At 39.6% G+C, this 14,774-nt stretch overlaps 1 protein-coding gene across 1 annotated transcript; it reads right to left on the bottom strand.

Annotated features, from left to right (window-relative positions):
• Positions 1 to 976: 976 nt before the first annotated feature.
• Positions 977 to 14,519, bottom strand: LOC150089022 (uncharacterized). Its single transcript, XM_090371015.1, has 3 exons — positions 14,347 to 14,519; positions 14,123 to 14,215; positions 977 to 3,366 (listed from the first exon to the last, which is right to left on the bottom strand). The coding sequence occupies exon 3, from the start codon at positions 3,355 to 3,357 to the stop codon at positions 1,024 to 1,026; it is 2,334 nt and encodes a 777-aa protein (XP_090227141.1). The 5' UTR covers positions 3,358 to 3,366; positions 14,123 to 14,215; positions 14,347 to 14,519; the 3' UTR covers positions 977 to 1,023.
• Positions 14,520 to 14,774: the final 255 nt, after the last annotated feature.

Raw genomic sequence — 14,774 nt, 5'->3', positions numbered from 1 at the left:
TTAATTTATTATTGCATTATTTACTCAAGAGACATTTTAAAATTGCCAAGAGATATGCTAATAAATTTACTGAAAATGAGAGAAGGAATATGTCATATTCGATACTTTATGTTGGAAGTACTATGCAAATGATGACAAGTTTAATTCCAGGGGCTCACATCTGGTGAGTATGGGCTTGGCACACCCAGGGTCCTAAGCTGGATATCATCATTCTTCTCTTTCTTGGTGATTCCCTTCTACTTTTGACTGACTATCTCTCTCTCTCTCTCTCTCTCTCTCTCACAGGATAACTCGGGGAATTTTTTTTTTTTTTTTTTTTTTGGCTGGTGCAGCATAAGCCTCAGACTTCCTTGCACCATGTTGCTAATAATAATAATAATGTTCATTAGAAGTTGCTTTTTATTCCTGATTCATTACCTCAAAGCAGCATATATAACAGCACTCAACTTACAATGGGTTATGCCTTTTTTTGTGCAATGAACAGATTCCAATATGCAATCATGCTTATTAGTGATAATTCTCAATGCTACCACTGGATCAAATTTGGCAATTAAATGTCATACCTTCACATTTTGAGTATTATTAAAATCTCAGTTTTAAAAGCCTACATCATTTACAGCAAGTAGGTTGCACGGATCCGATGAAAAAAGTGTTTGTTTCAAAGACACGAATTGAGCTGCTATGATAAAGTTTGTTAGTTTGTTATTTGGTTTTTAGGAGCATTAGCAACTAAGGCCATATTGCTCCGGGATATGCGGTGGTCATTCCCTGACCTTTCCGCATCCTCCGTATTTGGTGGTGACGAGCTCGAACCCCGGTCTAATCAAGAAGCGTGTGCTACGCACTGCTGCTAATTCCCACCTGGCTACGGAGGCGCCTTACTTGAGAGTACCAGAAAAAAAATAATAATAATAAATAATAGTAATTCGTTGCAGTTCTAAGACATTACTTTGAAGGAATTATTATTTGAACTTGGGGAACACCTACACGCATATCTGGCAGAAAACCGTTAAGCGAAGTTCATCAGAGGATTGCTTTCAGTTCTAAATCCTGATCAATTCTATAAAGAGCTCTCTTCACTTGCAACCAGAACACGTTCTGAGCTTCCCTGTCTGTCGGATATTCCAGAAATGTGCGTGTTCTGATCACATAAGAGAGTTTTTTACTTATTTTTTCTTCTGGTATGGGTCGCAATTTTATTAATAGCAAACTGTCTCTACTTTCTTCAAACATCCGGTGGTGAGCTAGATTGAATTCCACCATGCACCATTCGCTCTCCACAAAATTCTCCGACAATATAAATACCACTTTACGACTGCACTCTATACCTTCGGTGATGTTTTCAAGAATGTCAACTCCACCAATAAAGTCCCTCTCATGAATGCATAGCCGAATATCAGGACACTCAACTGCTGGAATAAAATCTTTGATTACCCATTCTCTGTCTGCTGTATTGTATGATACAAAGGCGTCAAATTCATAATTGCGGCTATCCTTGAGTTCTTTGTAATTTCGTACTCTCATGCGACACCATAAACAAAAATATCTCACATACCACCTGAAATACAACAATAAAAAGAAAACAACTGCTGAAAACACGACGAAGCATCCTACTGAAATCAAAGAAATCTTTATTATCTTGTACAGATTATTCAGACAAAAATCAGTAGTGTCTATCTGCAAGACAAGCTTCCCATTATATTCTTTGGGGAATATACATTTATATATTTCCTCTTGAGTTGCATTTGCTTTAGTTGTATTTATCCATCTTTGAAGAATAACTAAGTCACAATAACTACAGTCGAAAGGATTATTTCCAATATACACATCAGAAATGTTTTCAATATCTGTCACCATTTCAGCGTTCACTGTTTCTATATCATTTTGTGTCATATTGAGATAGTGCACGGGTTGAGCTTTAGAAAATGCATTTAATGACCAACCTGTGATTTTGTTATTGGCTAAATTAATGTGAGTGAGAGAGCCGATCTGGAAGATGCCACCGAATATACCACTTATATTATTAAAAGCGAGATTTAGCTGTTGAAGTTCCGGTAGAACTTGAAATGGGTAACAACCTGCCTGAAAAATAATCTTATTTTCTTCTAAATTTAGATATCTTAGTACAGTCAATCCTTGAAAAGTATAATTCGATAATGTATGTAAGTCATTTCCCGAAAGATCCAACAATTCCAAATTGTAGAGATCTTCAAAGCAGAAATCAGTTAGTTTGTTCAAGGAACAGTTTCTCAAAAATAAAGTTTTCAGGTTAGGAAAATTCCTAAATGCGTTACGAGGAAGAAACCCTATTGGAGTGTGATTGAAATAAAGATGCTCAACATTGACTGTTTTGTTTCTTAGATTAGGTGTAAATTCCACGTGGTGCATTGGGACGTTATAAGACAGATCCAATACTTTTAGCTTAGCCACCTGAAAAACAGCATCGGGAATCATGGACAGTCTGTTTCCCGTAAGATTTAAGAATTCCAAAACGGGCAAGTTGATAAATGCATTTGAGGAAATAAAGGAAAATTGGTTGAAGGGTAATTCTAACACTCTAAGGGTGGGCGCGAATGGAAAATCGCCATCGCTAATGCCTGAAATTGCAGACTTACAGATAATCAAATGTCTAACGTCGAATCCAGAAAATAAATTAAAAAACTTCTTTGGAATAACATGTACAGTTGCAATAGGTTGGATAAGTATTTTTTCAGCTGTGCTGGAAAGTAAATAGGGTCGCCATCTGTCTATGAGTCCTTCTACCATGTCAGCAGCAAAGTGCGTTCTGTCTACTGTACGATGTAATGGTAAGTCCGATGTAAATTCGATCACACGAATATCTAATGGACACATTTCTTGGCTTTCTGATAAATTCAACGATATTTCACCATTTGTCTTTTGTGCAACTGCAGTGATTCTTTCCTTACTTTGAAATGTAAGCAGCAGTTCAGCATCTTGAAGCAAATACAAAGCAGGTTCGGCTGCTCTATGCCAATGAAAGGTGCTGTGGTTTGATAAATGTACTGATGGATCTTTTGAATCCTTTTTTTTGAAATAAACTTGCTTTACACTCAGACAGTAAGATCTCGGTGTAGCAGATACTGGTATATCGGAGTTTAAAACAACGCTCATCTCGAAAATTTCTGGTCGAAGCGAAACTAAATCCAAAGGAGAGTAAGAAAGAGCATAAGTTGTACAAGATACCAGCAACTCGTGATTAGTATCCAAATTACATAAGCAAGATTTAATATCATATTTTCCTCTGTCTTCTTCACCTGGACAATTGGCATCACTTATGTCTCTTGATGCAAAGGAACTTCCCAATGAAATAGCAATAAACAACTTCAGATACTTCATTGTCAGCAACTGCAAAGAAACCAAAATTTTTTCAAGTAAATATGATTATTCAAAATCTGCAAAGTTATTTTGTTAAATTAAGTTGAACTCTGATGCTACATGTAAATGGTTCAGATTATCATTAGAGCAATTAGCACAAAAGCTCAGCTATCCAACATCCATCCAACTGGATGAATCATGAAAAAAGAACGCATAACAGGACATAAACAAAATATATTATCTATTAGATAATATTTATTAAAATAATATAATATGATTAGGTCCAAGGCAAAAGTCTATAACTCTAAAAGCTATAAAAATCATTGTAAAGCAGTATACTTCTCCATTAGAGCAATTCTTTATTTAGAGTAGTGCAATACCAAGGTAACTCGTGGCGAAGTGCATCCATAATGTAAGATGAACTAGATCACAGCTATATACAGAAAGAGGCTTTATCCAAAATGTGCAATAATGCATTAAAATATAGAATACATTATAGTACTTTAAAAATATATTTTAATACGTTATATAAAGAAAGGTATCGAAAGCTACTACGGGAGGTTCTGAAGTCTGTTCTTCTTCGTCCGTCTACACCAGTGGTTCCCAATCTTTTGTCACTCAAGTCACACCTTAAATTAAAAAAACGGATATTAACGGCATAGCTTATTGATTTCATTTACCTCAATGGAATTTTTCCAAATCTCGCGGCACACCAATATGCCGAGGCGCACTGGTAGACTGGGAACACTGGTAGACTCTACACCATCAAAGCATGGGCTACTTGAACAAATTTATTTATATCATCACATCTATTAAAGTTTGCTACCATTTCAAAAACACTGAACTGGAAATTATCTGGAGGAATGCAGTGAAAGAAATCTTCAAAGTTACACAATTTTAGATTACTCTCTAATTACATAATTAATGCATTAAATGTTATTTATTAGAAAGAAATTATTACAAGGAATTGTGTGATAATTAATTTCTAAAATAGCATTTAATATATACACTCATTGATCACTGAATTATGGCCACCTATCTTATCCGGGCCACCACCACCATTTGCACAGATGAGAGCCGCTATTCGCCTTGGCACTGATTACACCAGATGTCTCAAGACGTCCATAGTCGCCCTGTTGCCTGTAAGGCTTTTCACAGTGCCGGATCAGATGACGGTTGCGTTCCATACACCTCAAGACGGGTGATATCTTCACTATGTTCCTCGAACCACTCGTTCACCGTGGGAGCTGGATGATACGTCGCCTTATCGTCTTGAAACATCCCGTTTCCATCCGGGTAAAGTGCAAAATGGCTGGATGCACAAGGGCTCCTAAGAGCTGCCGGTCTTAGGAGCCCTTCACTTAGGAGTCACTCACCAGTGAAGCGTTGATCCATACGCAACAGGGTACTAGCCAGCAATACAGGGTTCTTGCCAGCAAAACATGCCCCACATTAAGCAACCACCTCCTCCTGCCTGGATGTGGACACCATGCACGATGGCTCCATGGACTCGTGTTGCTCGCGTGACACATAAAGGTGTCCGTCGGCGTGTTACACCGGATATTTGGGCTCCTCCGACCAGGACACTCGTTTCCAGTCCTACGGTGTCCAACCAGCGTTGTTGACACCAAAGAAATCTCAATGGTGCCAACAACGATGATCAGCTGTGAGGAGAGGATATTTCTTGGGTCATTTGCGGTGGAACTCCATAAGTCTGAGTGTCCCGTGCATCGTTATTTGGGATATTATTCTTGCAGACCCCATAGTGTATTGCAATGTCAGCCGTCGCATAGTGACCTGCCATTGAACCTGTACAATGCGCTTGGCCCTTCGCCCACCACGAACGTCCACCTTGAGTAATCCTTTACAGTTCTCTCGGCGGGAGGGGGTTTTGACCCGTTCTACACCATTCATTGTACATCCTAACCACAGAAACAAGAAGAAGAAATGAATCACTTATAAGTTTATCAAGTGGAAATCTGCTGTACACCAATGGAAACAGTGAAAGGAGTGAAGGTGGAGTTGGGTTTCTGGTCCATAAAGATTTTAAAAACAACATTTTGGAATTCAAAAGTACATCACTAAGGGTGTCAAGACTAATACTCAAGATTTCTAAGAGGTACAAGCTAAAGATTATAATGATTTATACACCAACATCGAGCCATGATGATGAAGAGGTTGAAGAAATGTACACTGAAATTGAGAGTCTTGTAGATGAGCAGAAAACCCACTACACTATTATCATGGGGGACTTCAATGCTAAGGTTAGAAAAAGGCAAAACAGCGCAGAAAGAGGAACTATAGGAAATTTTGGAATTGGTGAAAGAAATAAGAGGTGAAAGACTTGTGGAATTTGCAGAATCTCAAGGAATGTCAGTAATGAACACTTTTTTCAAGAAAAGGGTGAACAGAAAGTGGACATGGAAGAGTCCAAATGGATTAACAACTAATGAAATCGACTTCATCCTCACTGACAGAAGATATATTGTGAATGATGTTACCGTCCTGAATAAGGTAAATGTTGGAAGTGATCACAGAATGGTAAGATGTACACTTGATATAGATGTAGGAAAGGAAAGGAAAAAACTGACTCGAGTAAATAATACAAAGGTCTTTGAAATAACAGAGGAGGAGAAAAAGCAGTATGTACTGGAACTTAAGAACAAGTTTGAGCTTCTGCAGACTGCTCAGGACCAAGATATCGACGAGGAATAATACTTTCTGAAAGTGATAAAGCCCAAGAAACCTATAGGGAAACAGAAATCCAAAGAAGAAAAAATTAGTCAAGAAACACTTGTCATGATGAACCGAAGACGACAAATGAAGAGCAAGAAAAACACTGACAGGGAGAAAATTGAGTATACTGAGTTATGCAAAGCCATTAGAAAGAGATTCAGAGAGGACATAAGAAGATTTAACACAAGAAAAGTAGAACAAGCATTAAGGGAAAACAAAGGATTTAAATCAGCAGCCATGAGCAGTAATACAGAAAGACAAATGATACTGAAACTGAAGAATAGCGATGGTGTACTTATAAACAGCAGAGAAGGCATAATTCAAATAGCAGAAGATTACTATAGAGAATTATACAAGGAGCGAGGGAATGATACCAGCAGTGGGGAAGATGGATTGCAAAGTAGCAACACATACGACATATCCGATATTCTTCCTGATGAGGTAAAACATGCATTGAAGAAAATGAAGAATCGGAAAGCCCAGGGGGAAGATGAAGTTACTGTAGAGTTGTTAAAATTGGGAGGAAGAGACATAACACAAAAACTGGCAAGGCTCTTCACAAAGTGCATTAGAAAAGGTGTGATGCCTAAGCAGTGGAATAATGCAATCATAGTTTTGCTGCATAAGAAAGGAGATAAATCAGAAATTGGAAATTATAGACCAATTAGCTTGTTATCCCATATCTACAAGTTGTTCACAAGGGTCATTACTAACAGATTAGAAAGAATACTTGATGAGAATCAACCGAAAGAGCAAGCTGGCTTTAGGACAGGATTCTCAACTATGGATCACCTTCACGTAATATCACAGCTAATGGAGAAAGCAAATGAATATAAAACACCATTATGCCTGGCATTTGTGGATTATGAAAAGGCATTTGACTCCATACAGCATAAGGCAATGTTTCGGGCACTGGAAAGACAAGGCATAGATACTCCATATATTATGATTTTGAAGAAAATATATGAGAGTGCTACCTCCTTTATTAGACTAGACAAAGACAGTAGCAAATTTAAAATCGAGAAAGGAGTTCGACAAGGAGACACAATATCTCCGAAGCTGTTTACTGCTGCCCTTGAGGAAGCTTTCAGAAGATTAGACTGGTCGCAGAAAGGAGTCAATGTGAACGGAGAGTACCTAAACCATTTACGATTTGCAGATGACATTGTGGTCATAAGCCACGATCCCAAAGAATAAGAGGAAAATCTTAATCAGTTATGCACAGCTAGTAAGGATTTTGGACTAAAGATGAATATGGCTAAAACAAAAGTAATGATGAACAAGTATGCTACGGAAAGGGAAATAATGATTGAAGGAGCAGTAATTGAAAAGGTGGAGTCATATACTTATCTGGGACAAGTTATTAGCTGTAATAATGATAAATGGCTGGAAGTCAAGAGAAGAATAAATTTTGGATGGATAGCATTCAGGAAATATAGTCACATACTGAAGAGCAATATCCCAGTTTGTCTGAAACGTAAAATAATGAATCAATGTATACTCCCCACCATGACTTATGGAAGTGAAACTTGGGCACTCACCAAAAGAATGGAAGAGAAGCTGAGAACCACACAGCGAAGAATGGAACGAATCATATTGGGAATCAGACTGTTAGATAAGAAGAGAAACACATTCATTAGGCAGCAAACTCAAGTAAAGGACATTCTTATCAAAACTAAAGAACTAAAATGGTCTTGGGCAGGACACATAGCTCGAAGACATGATGACAGATGGACTAAGAAAATAACAGAATGGTACCCAAGAGGAGCTAGAAGAAAACCTGGAAGACAAAGGCGGAGATGGATAGATGAAATTCATGAGTTTTCGAGTAGTAAATGGATGGCCAGTGCTCAAAACAGAAGGAACTGGAAAGTTGCTGGAGAGGCCTTCATCCTGCAGTGGATTGAAAATGGCTGATGATGATGATGATGAACCACAGTAGGCAGTGAGTAACCGAAAAGACGTGCCACCCACCAGAAGAGCTCTCACAACCATGCCCTTTTGAAACTCCGTGATATATTTACCACATCCCTTAACTGCTAATTTATCACTGATTTGCACGACAAGATGCAAGTCACTTATTAGAGCTCTAGGCTAGCTTACGAAGCTGTTCGGAATTTTATACATCGAGCTATGCGGCATAGCCAATTACGGATGGGGGTGGTCATAATTCAGTGATCCCTGAGCGTATATATATATATATATATATATATATATACAGGAGCTTATTCAGTGGTGGACAGAAGGGGAATATGTCCCCTTTAACCAAAAATTTGAAATTAAAGAAAACGAATGCAGGAGGCATACTAAAAAAAAAAAATTCAAAATCCTGGTCTCCATGCCCCTTCCTTAAAATGATACCTGGATCTGATCGCCATATCCCCACCCCCCACTTACGATGGAACTTGGATACGCCACTGTATATACACTGCCCTGCCATTAATATCCGAACACCCTTCCATGGATAGGGAAACAGGTCCTATGCCTGCAACAATTCACAGAACAGACAATTGCAAAAGTGGGCATGCAAGATGACACGTTCAACAGAATGAACAGATTTCCAATGTGGAATGATAGTAGGGTGCCACATAAGCAAGCGTTCTGTACGAGAAATGCCAGTCACTCTGGGGATCCCTAGGTCAATGGTTAGTGACATATGCAAATGGAAAAGGAATGGGACTGAATCTGCCAAAAAATGGCCTGATAAACCCCGAAAACTAACAGAACGGGACAAGAGAATTCTGCAAAGAACTGTTCGCCCAAATCGTAATTTGCCATTGTCTCAAGTCACACAAGCTCTCTGTGAGAGTATTGGGACTAATCAGCACCAGTACAATACGAAGGACACTCCATGATATGGGTTACAATGGTTGTGCAGCTGTTCACAAGCCATTGGTCACCTCAACAAATGCTGGACGCATTGTATATACACTGATTAACATGGTATAAGGAGCGCGAATTCTGGACGGTAGAGCAGTGGAAAACAGTCCTATGGACAGACGAGTCGAGGTTCGCACTCTACCAGTCTGATGGCTGTTCGTGTTTGTGGCGAATACTAGGCGAACACTTTATTCCTGATTGTATCCTCCCAATTATGAAGTTTGGTGGAGGCAGTGTCATGTTATGGGCTGCTTTTCATAGTTTGACTTGGGCCCATTAATCGTTATCGACAAAACCATGAATGCTGTTCAATACCAGGACATCCCGAACAATTATGCACTTCCAATATTATGGCAATACTTCGGGAAAGGCCCATACCTGTATCAGCAAGACAACGCCCCATGCCATACTGCTCGGGTCGTAACAGAGTGGTTTGAGGACATGGGTGTGGAAAAGTTGGATTTGCAAGCAGAGTTCTGATCTGAATCCTATCGAGCATCTTTGGGATGTATTGGATCGTCAGGTACGTGCACGTTGAGATCGCCTAAAGAACAAGGCCGAACTGGTGGCTGCGTTAATATTAGTCCACGAACAGCAGCGTCCATTGATTACTACTCTCTGTCTTCTCCCACTCAACCAAACTTTTATCCATTGTAGCAGCTTGCCCTTAATACCATGCTCCTATTTGTACAGTTGTCTTCCATGCGCAACAGTATCAAAAGCTTTGCTGAAATCCGAGTATATGTTATCAAAATTATTTTTTGCATCTAATTCCTTTGAAATCACATCATAGTGTGTAATCAAATTGGTCGGACATGATTAACAAACCCATGCCCTGTGCCTGAATTATTATCCGCACTCTTGTCTAATTCATCCTACACTGCTTCTTTAACCAGTGCCTCCATCATTTTCCCCGGAACAAAAGTTGAACTAATTGGGGATACATTTTAAATCTCCAGTCTGTGGGGAATTTCCCTAAATCCATGGATGCTCTCCTAATTATAGCTAAGGGTTTGCATATTTCCTTTGCCACCTTCTATAATATAGCTGGATAGATCCCATCCGCCAAAGGTGGCTTTCTTACGTTCAACTTCAGCAATTTCTCTCCCATTTTGCTCTCAGTTATTACAAAATCATTAAGCTCCCAGTTAGAGTTTAATAACCTTCTGTAGTTGACTTCGCTACAGAATTCCTCATATGTGAATGTAGATGCCAAATACTCATTTAGTTTGTCAGCTGAGCAGGATCATCAACTGTGGAACCATCGTTATCACATGGACCAATCTGATTCATCCTCTTCCTTTTAGAGTTTATATAAGTAAACAAGTGCTTCATGTTTTTCTTAGCATCCGTTGCCAAAGATTTCTCATAATCTGCCTTCGCTTTCCTATCCTCCATTGTGACTTGATTACAGACTACATTATATCTGCCATAGGTTTTTGTGTCGCCTGATAATTTATATGCATCCCATGTATTTTCCTTCTCTGCCACGAGCGGCATTAATTCATCTAATAGCCATTTAGGACTAAACCTTGAACAAAATTTCTTAGTTGGTATGAAAAGCCAACCAAGACAACAATTTCTTTTAATGCTTTCTATTTAGAATTTGCTGTTGGTCCCACAGCATGTCATCAGTTGGTCCCACTGCATAGAATTTAAAAACGGTCTGAGACCACTGTAGTCACCTTTACAAAAGTAAAATCCCTTCCTTTTATCTCTGATGGTAGTAATAACTTTACGTAAATCCCACATCAGTACACTGCGGGTTGTTCACTGGAACTTGTGGATTGTTGACATATTGACTGGAACTTGTGGATTTTTCACTCGCACTACTGTGCGAGTGAACAATCCAGTCAATATCCGGGAAGTTAAAATCCCCATTATAGGACACTCTGATTCACTGGCCCGCTCTATTTGTTCGTATAATTACTCATTATACTCATCAGAGTCATTAGGCTTTTAACACACTCTCATTTTTTATTTCCCAGTGTTTATGTCACACCAAAGTAACTCAATATTGTACTGTCCATCTATGTCAACTCGTATTTCTGTCCATCAATTTTATATTTCTTGATTCCAATTCTGCATTCCTAATATCTGTATGACACCACGTCTCTGATATCCCAACAATATTCGTCTTTTATGTCTTGATCAGCACTTCAAATCCATCAAATTTATTTACTATACGCCTAGCAGGTTGTACAGGTAAGTATATATGCACCTGTTCTTTCTCTTAGTTATCCTAACACAGCCCATGTATTTATTTGTTCCATGATGACTCCCACCAGTCCTTGAAACCTCCAGCACTCCCACCCTCAAGGCCGCTGCACATTCTAGTATCACTTTCACCTCTGCCTCTGCTGTAGTTAATCTTTTAGTCTGTGAACGCCCCAAGCTAGCAGTTTTCCGGCCAACCTAACACTGCCTCGATGGCATCAGCAAACATTCTTGCATCCCTTCTATTTAAGTGTATACTGTTCCTGTAGAACAGTCTCTCCTGTTAACAAGCACAGGCCTGTGAAAAATTCCACCCCATGAAATATACAAGTTTGCACACGATACAAAGATTTGTACAGTTGTTAACGTCAGGAAGGACAGTACGCTAGTGCAACATGATCTAGAAAAGTTGAGCAGATGGGCTGAGAAGTGGTACTAAAGCTTAATATTGACAAATGCGAAGTACTGCATATGGGTAGCAGTAAACCCAGATTAACATACCAACTGTGAGATACTCAGTCAGGGTAGTGGAGAATGAAAGAGAACTGGGGGTTCTTGTGCTGTTAGATATAAAGTTTAGTTTTCTGAGCAGTGCAGACAGGCTGCAAGAGTAGCTCATGTGGCTTGACAATGATACCTAGGAATTTCGCTAGCAGGGATACGGAGGTTATTATCTCCGTGGCCTCCGTAGCCGAGTGGTCATGAGCGGGAGTGCAGTAGCACACGCTCTTTGAGTAGACCGGGGTTCAAGCCCCTGACTGCTGAATACGGTCGATCTGCCAACCCGCACTAGATCAGCGTGGCAGATTATGGTCCATTTCCCTCAGCATGAATTGTTGAGGAGGCTTCCATCCTGCATTGGGTTGATAATGGCTGCACTTTACCTTTTAATCTCCGTGTATAAGGCAATGGTCAGGCCACACCTAAGTACTGTATACCTGTCTAAATGCTTCATTTTAGGAAAGATGTTGATCTACTAGAAAGAGCATAGAGTAGGGCAACGAGATTAGTGAGCGGAACAAAGGGTTGCTGTTACCAAGATAGGGTTAAGTTCTGCAAATTGCATTGTCTGAAAACTAGGCACCAGTGAGGTGATGTAATTGAGGTGTACAAGGCCTTGAATGGATTGAGCAAACTGAATTCTGATTGGATTCTATCTCTTGTTCACATTACGCACATGAGGGGTAAAAATTCAAATTGAGGAAAGGCAGTTGTAGAATAGATGCGCAGAAATTTGCCTTTAGCCAGTGGGCGGATGATTGGTGGAACAAACTTCCATCTGTCGATGTGGAGGTCGACAACTTAAATAAGTTCAAGGCTGAACTAGACAAACATATGGAGAGAATGTATGGGTGAAACGGGAAGGTTTTTTTGGCTGATGCTATGTAATCTTGCTTTCTTGCATCATATGCCTGTATTAATGCTAAATGCTAATGCTAATACATCATGTCTGTATGTAGCCAACTGCACTGAGTGGACAGAAATCATGGGATACCCACCTGATAAGGAGTCACCCGGCGAGGCATTAGGTCCTCTAGTTAATGAAAGCATTCCACAGGTATTTCAGCAACCTGGGTGGAGGATCGAAACTCGAACGTACATTTCCACAGCATCCCAAAGATGCTTCACAGGGTTCATGTTCAGTGAACGAGGAGACCATTCCATGGTGGTAAAATCTGCGGAATGCTCTTCGAACCATTTTCTTCCAACCATGGCTGTGTAGGGAAGCGCATTGTCCTCCTGGAAGAGTCCCTTGCCCTGTGGGTGCACGATGACTATGACAGAATGCAGATGATCTGCATGGATGGACACGTAACATGGACAGTTCAGAGATGCGCCTAGACGTACCAGAGGTCCCAACATGTGCCAGTTTAACACGCCCTACACCATTACCGACTGTACGCCTGCCTGAACAGCTCCTTGTTGACATAACGGGTGCATAGCTTCGTGCAGTTTCCTCCAGATACATACCTTCCCGTACTTATCGGACCAGCACACCCGTCTCCAAACATCCAAGGTCCAAGCTGACTTTCTTTCGCCAAGTTGAGGCGTAGAGTCCTGTGTCGTGGTGTTAGCAATGGGACTCTGGTGGTTCGGCGGCTCCTATAACCTATTGCGGTTAATTATCTCCTGATTGTCTTGGTGGAGACATTTCTGGCACCTCCCTGAAGTTGGCAGTGATTTGTGTCACTGTCGTTCTCCGGTTGGGTGAAACAATGCGAGACCACGTTCATCCACCACCTTGGCCAACAGAGCGCTGTACATGATGAGATGTTATTCCGGAAATGGAGTAAAAATAATAAAAATAAATCACTCCATATCGACTGTTCACACACATTTTCTTTGATAATATCCTAAACCATATTTCCTCTTTTCTGCTGAAAAAGACTTGTATATTTCAAAAGTTATGAGCAATAGTGACAAACACAAACTTATTATTGACAACTGTAGACATATCCCATTCCCAGAAATAACAAAATTTTCCTACTATTGCAATTGCAATTTCACATTCGCGATAGAGTAACCCATGCATCTGGCACCGCATATCATCCCTCTTTCAAAGTCAGTTAACTCACGACGTTTATTCATACTGACAACGAATTACCATCTATGTAAGTGCAGTGTACCTATATACCTGCCAAGAGGTGGGTTCGTCCGCTAGCGAGAGTGGTGACAGCGTCGCATTGCCCAGGAACCAGGTATCCCATAAATTCAGCCCTTTCATTGCACTAGGTAGCTAAGAATTGGCATCGTTTTAATATCTCATATTATGAATACCTTCACGAGTTATCATGATTTTGCCAGAAAGGCTGAACTGTAGTAGTGTCACTAATGAAACTGCAGAAAATAGAGGCTTCATTGACAATCGTCTTGACATGTAGATGCGATTTTTGAATGAGACAAATTTAGCAAATTTGAATGAGAAGAATTCAAATCAAAAGATAAGACTTACAGTTCAGATTGGTCTCTATGCTACTCTAGTTTTTCGTCGGCGTAAACAACTTATGGCAACTTGCTGTACAAATTGTACAATGCCGAAGGCAACCTGCAAAACAAATTGGAGCAGTGTGGCATTAATGGCAAATTACAGAGAGTAGTTATAAAACTTATAAAATTTAATATTTTTGAAATTTATTACTTCGTCTGCGCATAAAATCAAGAATAATTCTTTCTTACCTGATAAATAGATTATTTTCCGGATACTTCATCTGATCCTTCCTTACACTTGCAAACTGACACAAATTTGAGTTTAATACATAATTAAAAAATCGAAATATTGGATCAATGTTAAGGAAAATACATTCTGTTGAAAAAACATTGGGAAAAACTGATAACCACATCATACGAACTGTCGTTTGGACTAGTTTCTCAGACGATTGCGTGAAGCCTTCACAGAAACGCACAACAAGGAAATTGTGTCTTCCTGAAACGCAAGAAAATTAAAGGAAAAAAAGAAAAAAAAAAAAACCGCAAGCTATCCAATGATTTAATCTATCAACAAAGTAGTCAACATCCTGACCGGATATTCGAGCAGCGTCACCTAGAATATTCCTATTCCATAGTGCTCATGAAGGTATTAAGTATCCTTGGCAATGGTAAGTCCC

The sequence above is a fragment of the Mastigoproctus giganteus genome, chromosome 3 (assembly GCF_048544385.1).
Source record: "Mastigoproctus giganteus isolate SK-2022 chromosome 3, ASM4854438v1, whole genome shotgun sequence".
Taxonomy (NCBI): domain Eukaryota; kingdom Metazoa; phylum Arthropoda; class Arachnida; order Uropygi; family Thelyphonidae; genus Mastigoproctus; species Mastigoproctus giganteus.
This window is presented reverse-complemented; position numbering and strand designations above follow the sequence as displayed.

Bases quoted from the DNA above. Each gene is read 5' to 3' on its own strand.
- LOC150089022 (XM_090371015.1), bottom strand. From the start codon at position 3,357: ATGAAGTATCTGAAGTTGTTTATTGCTATTTCATTGGGAAGTTCCTTT.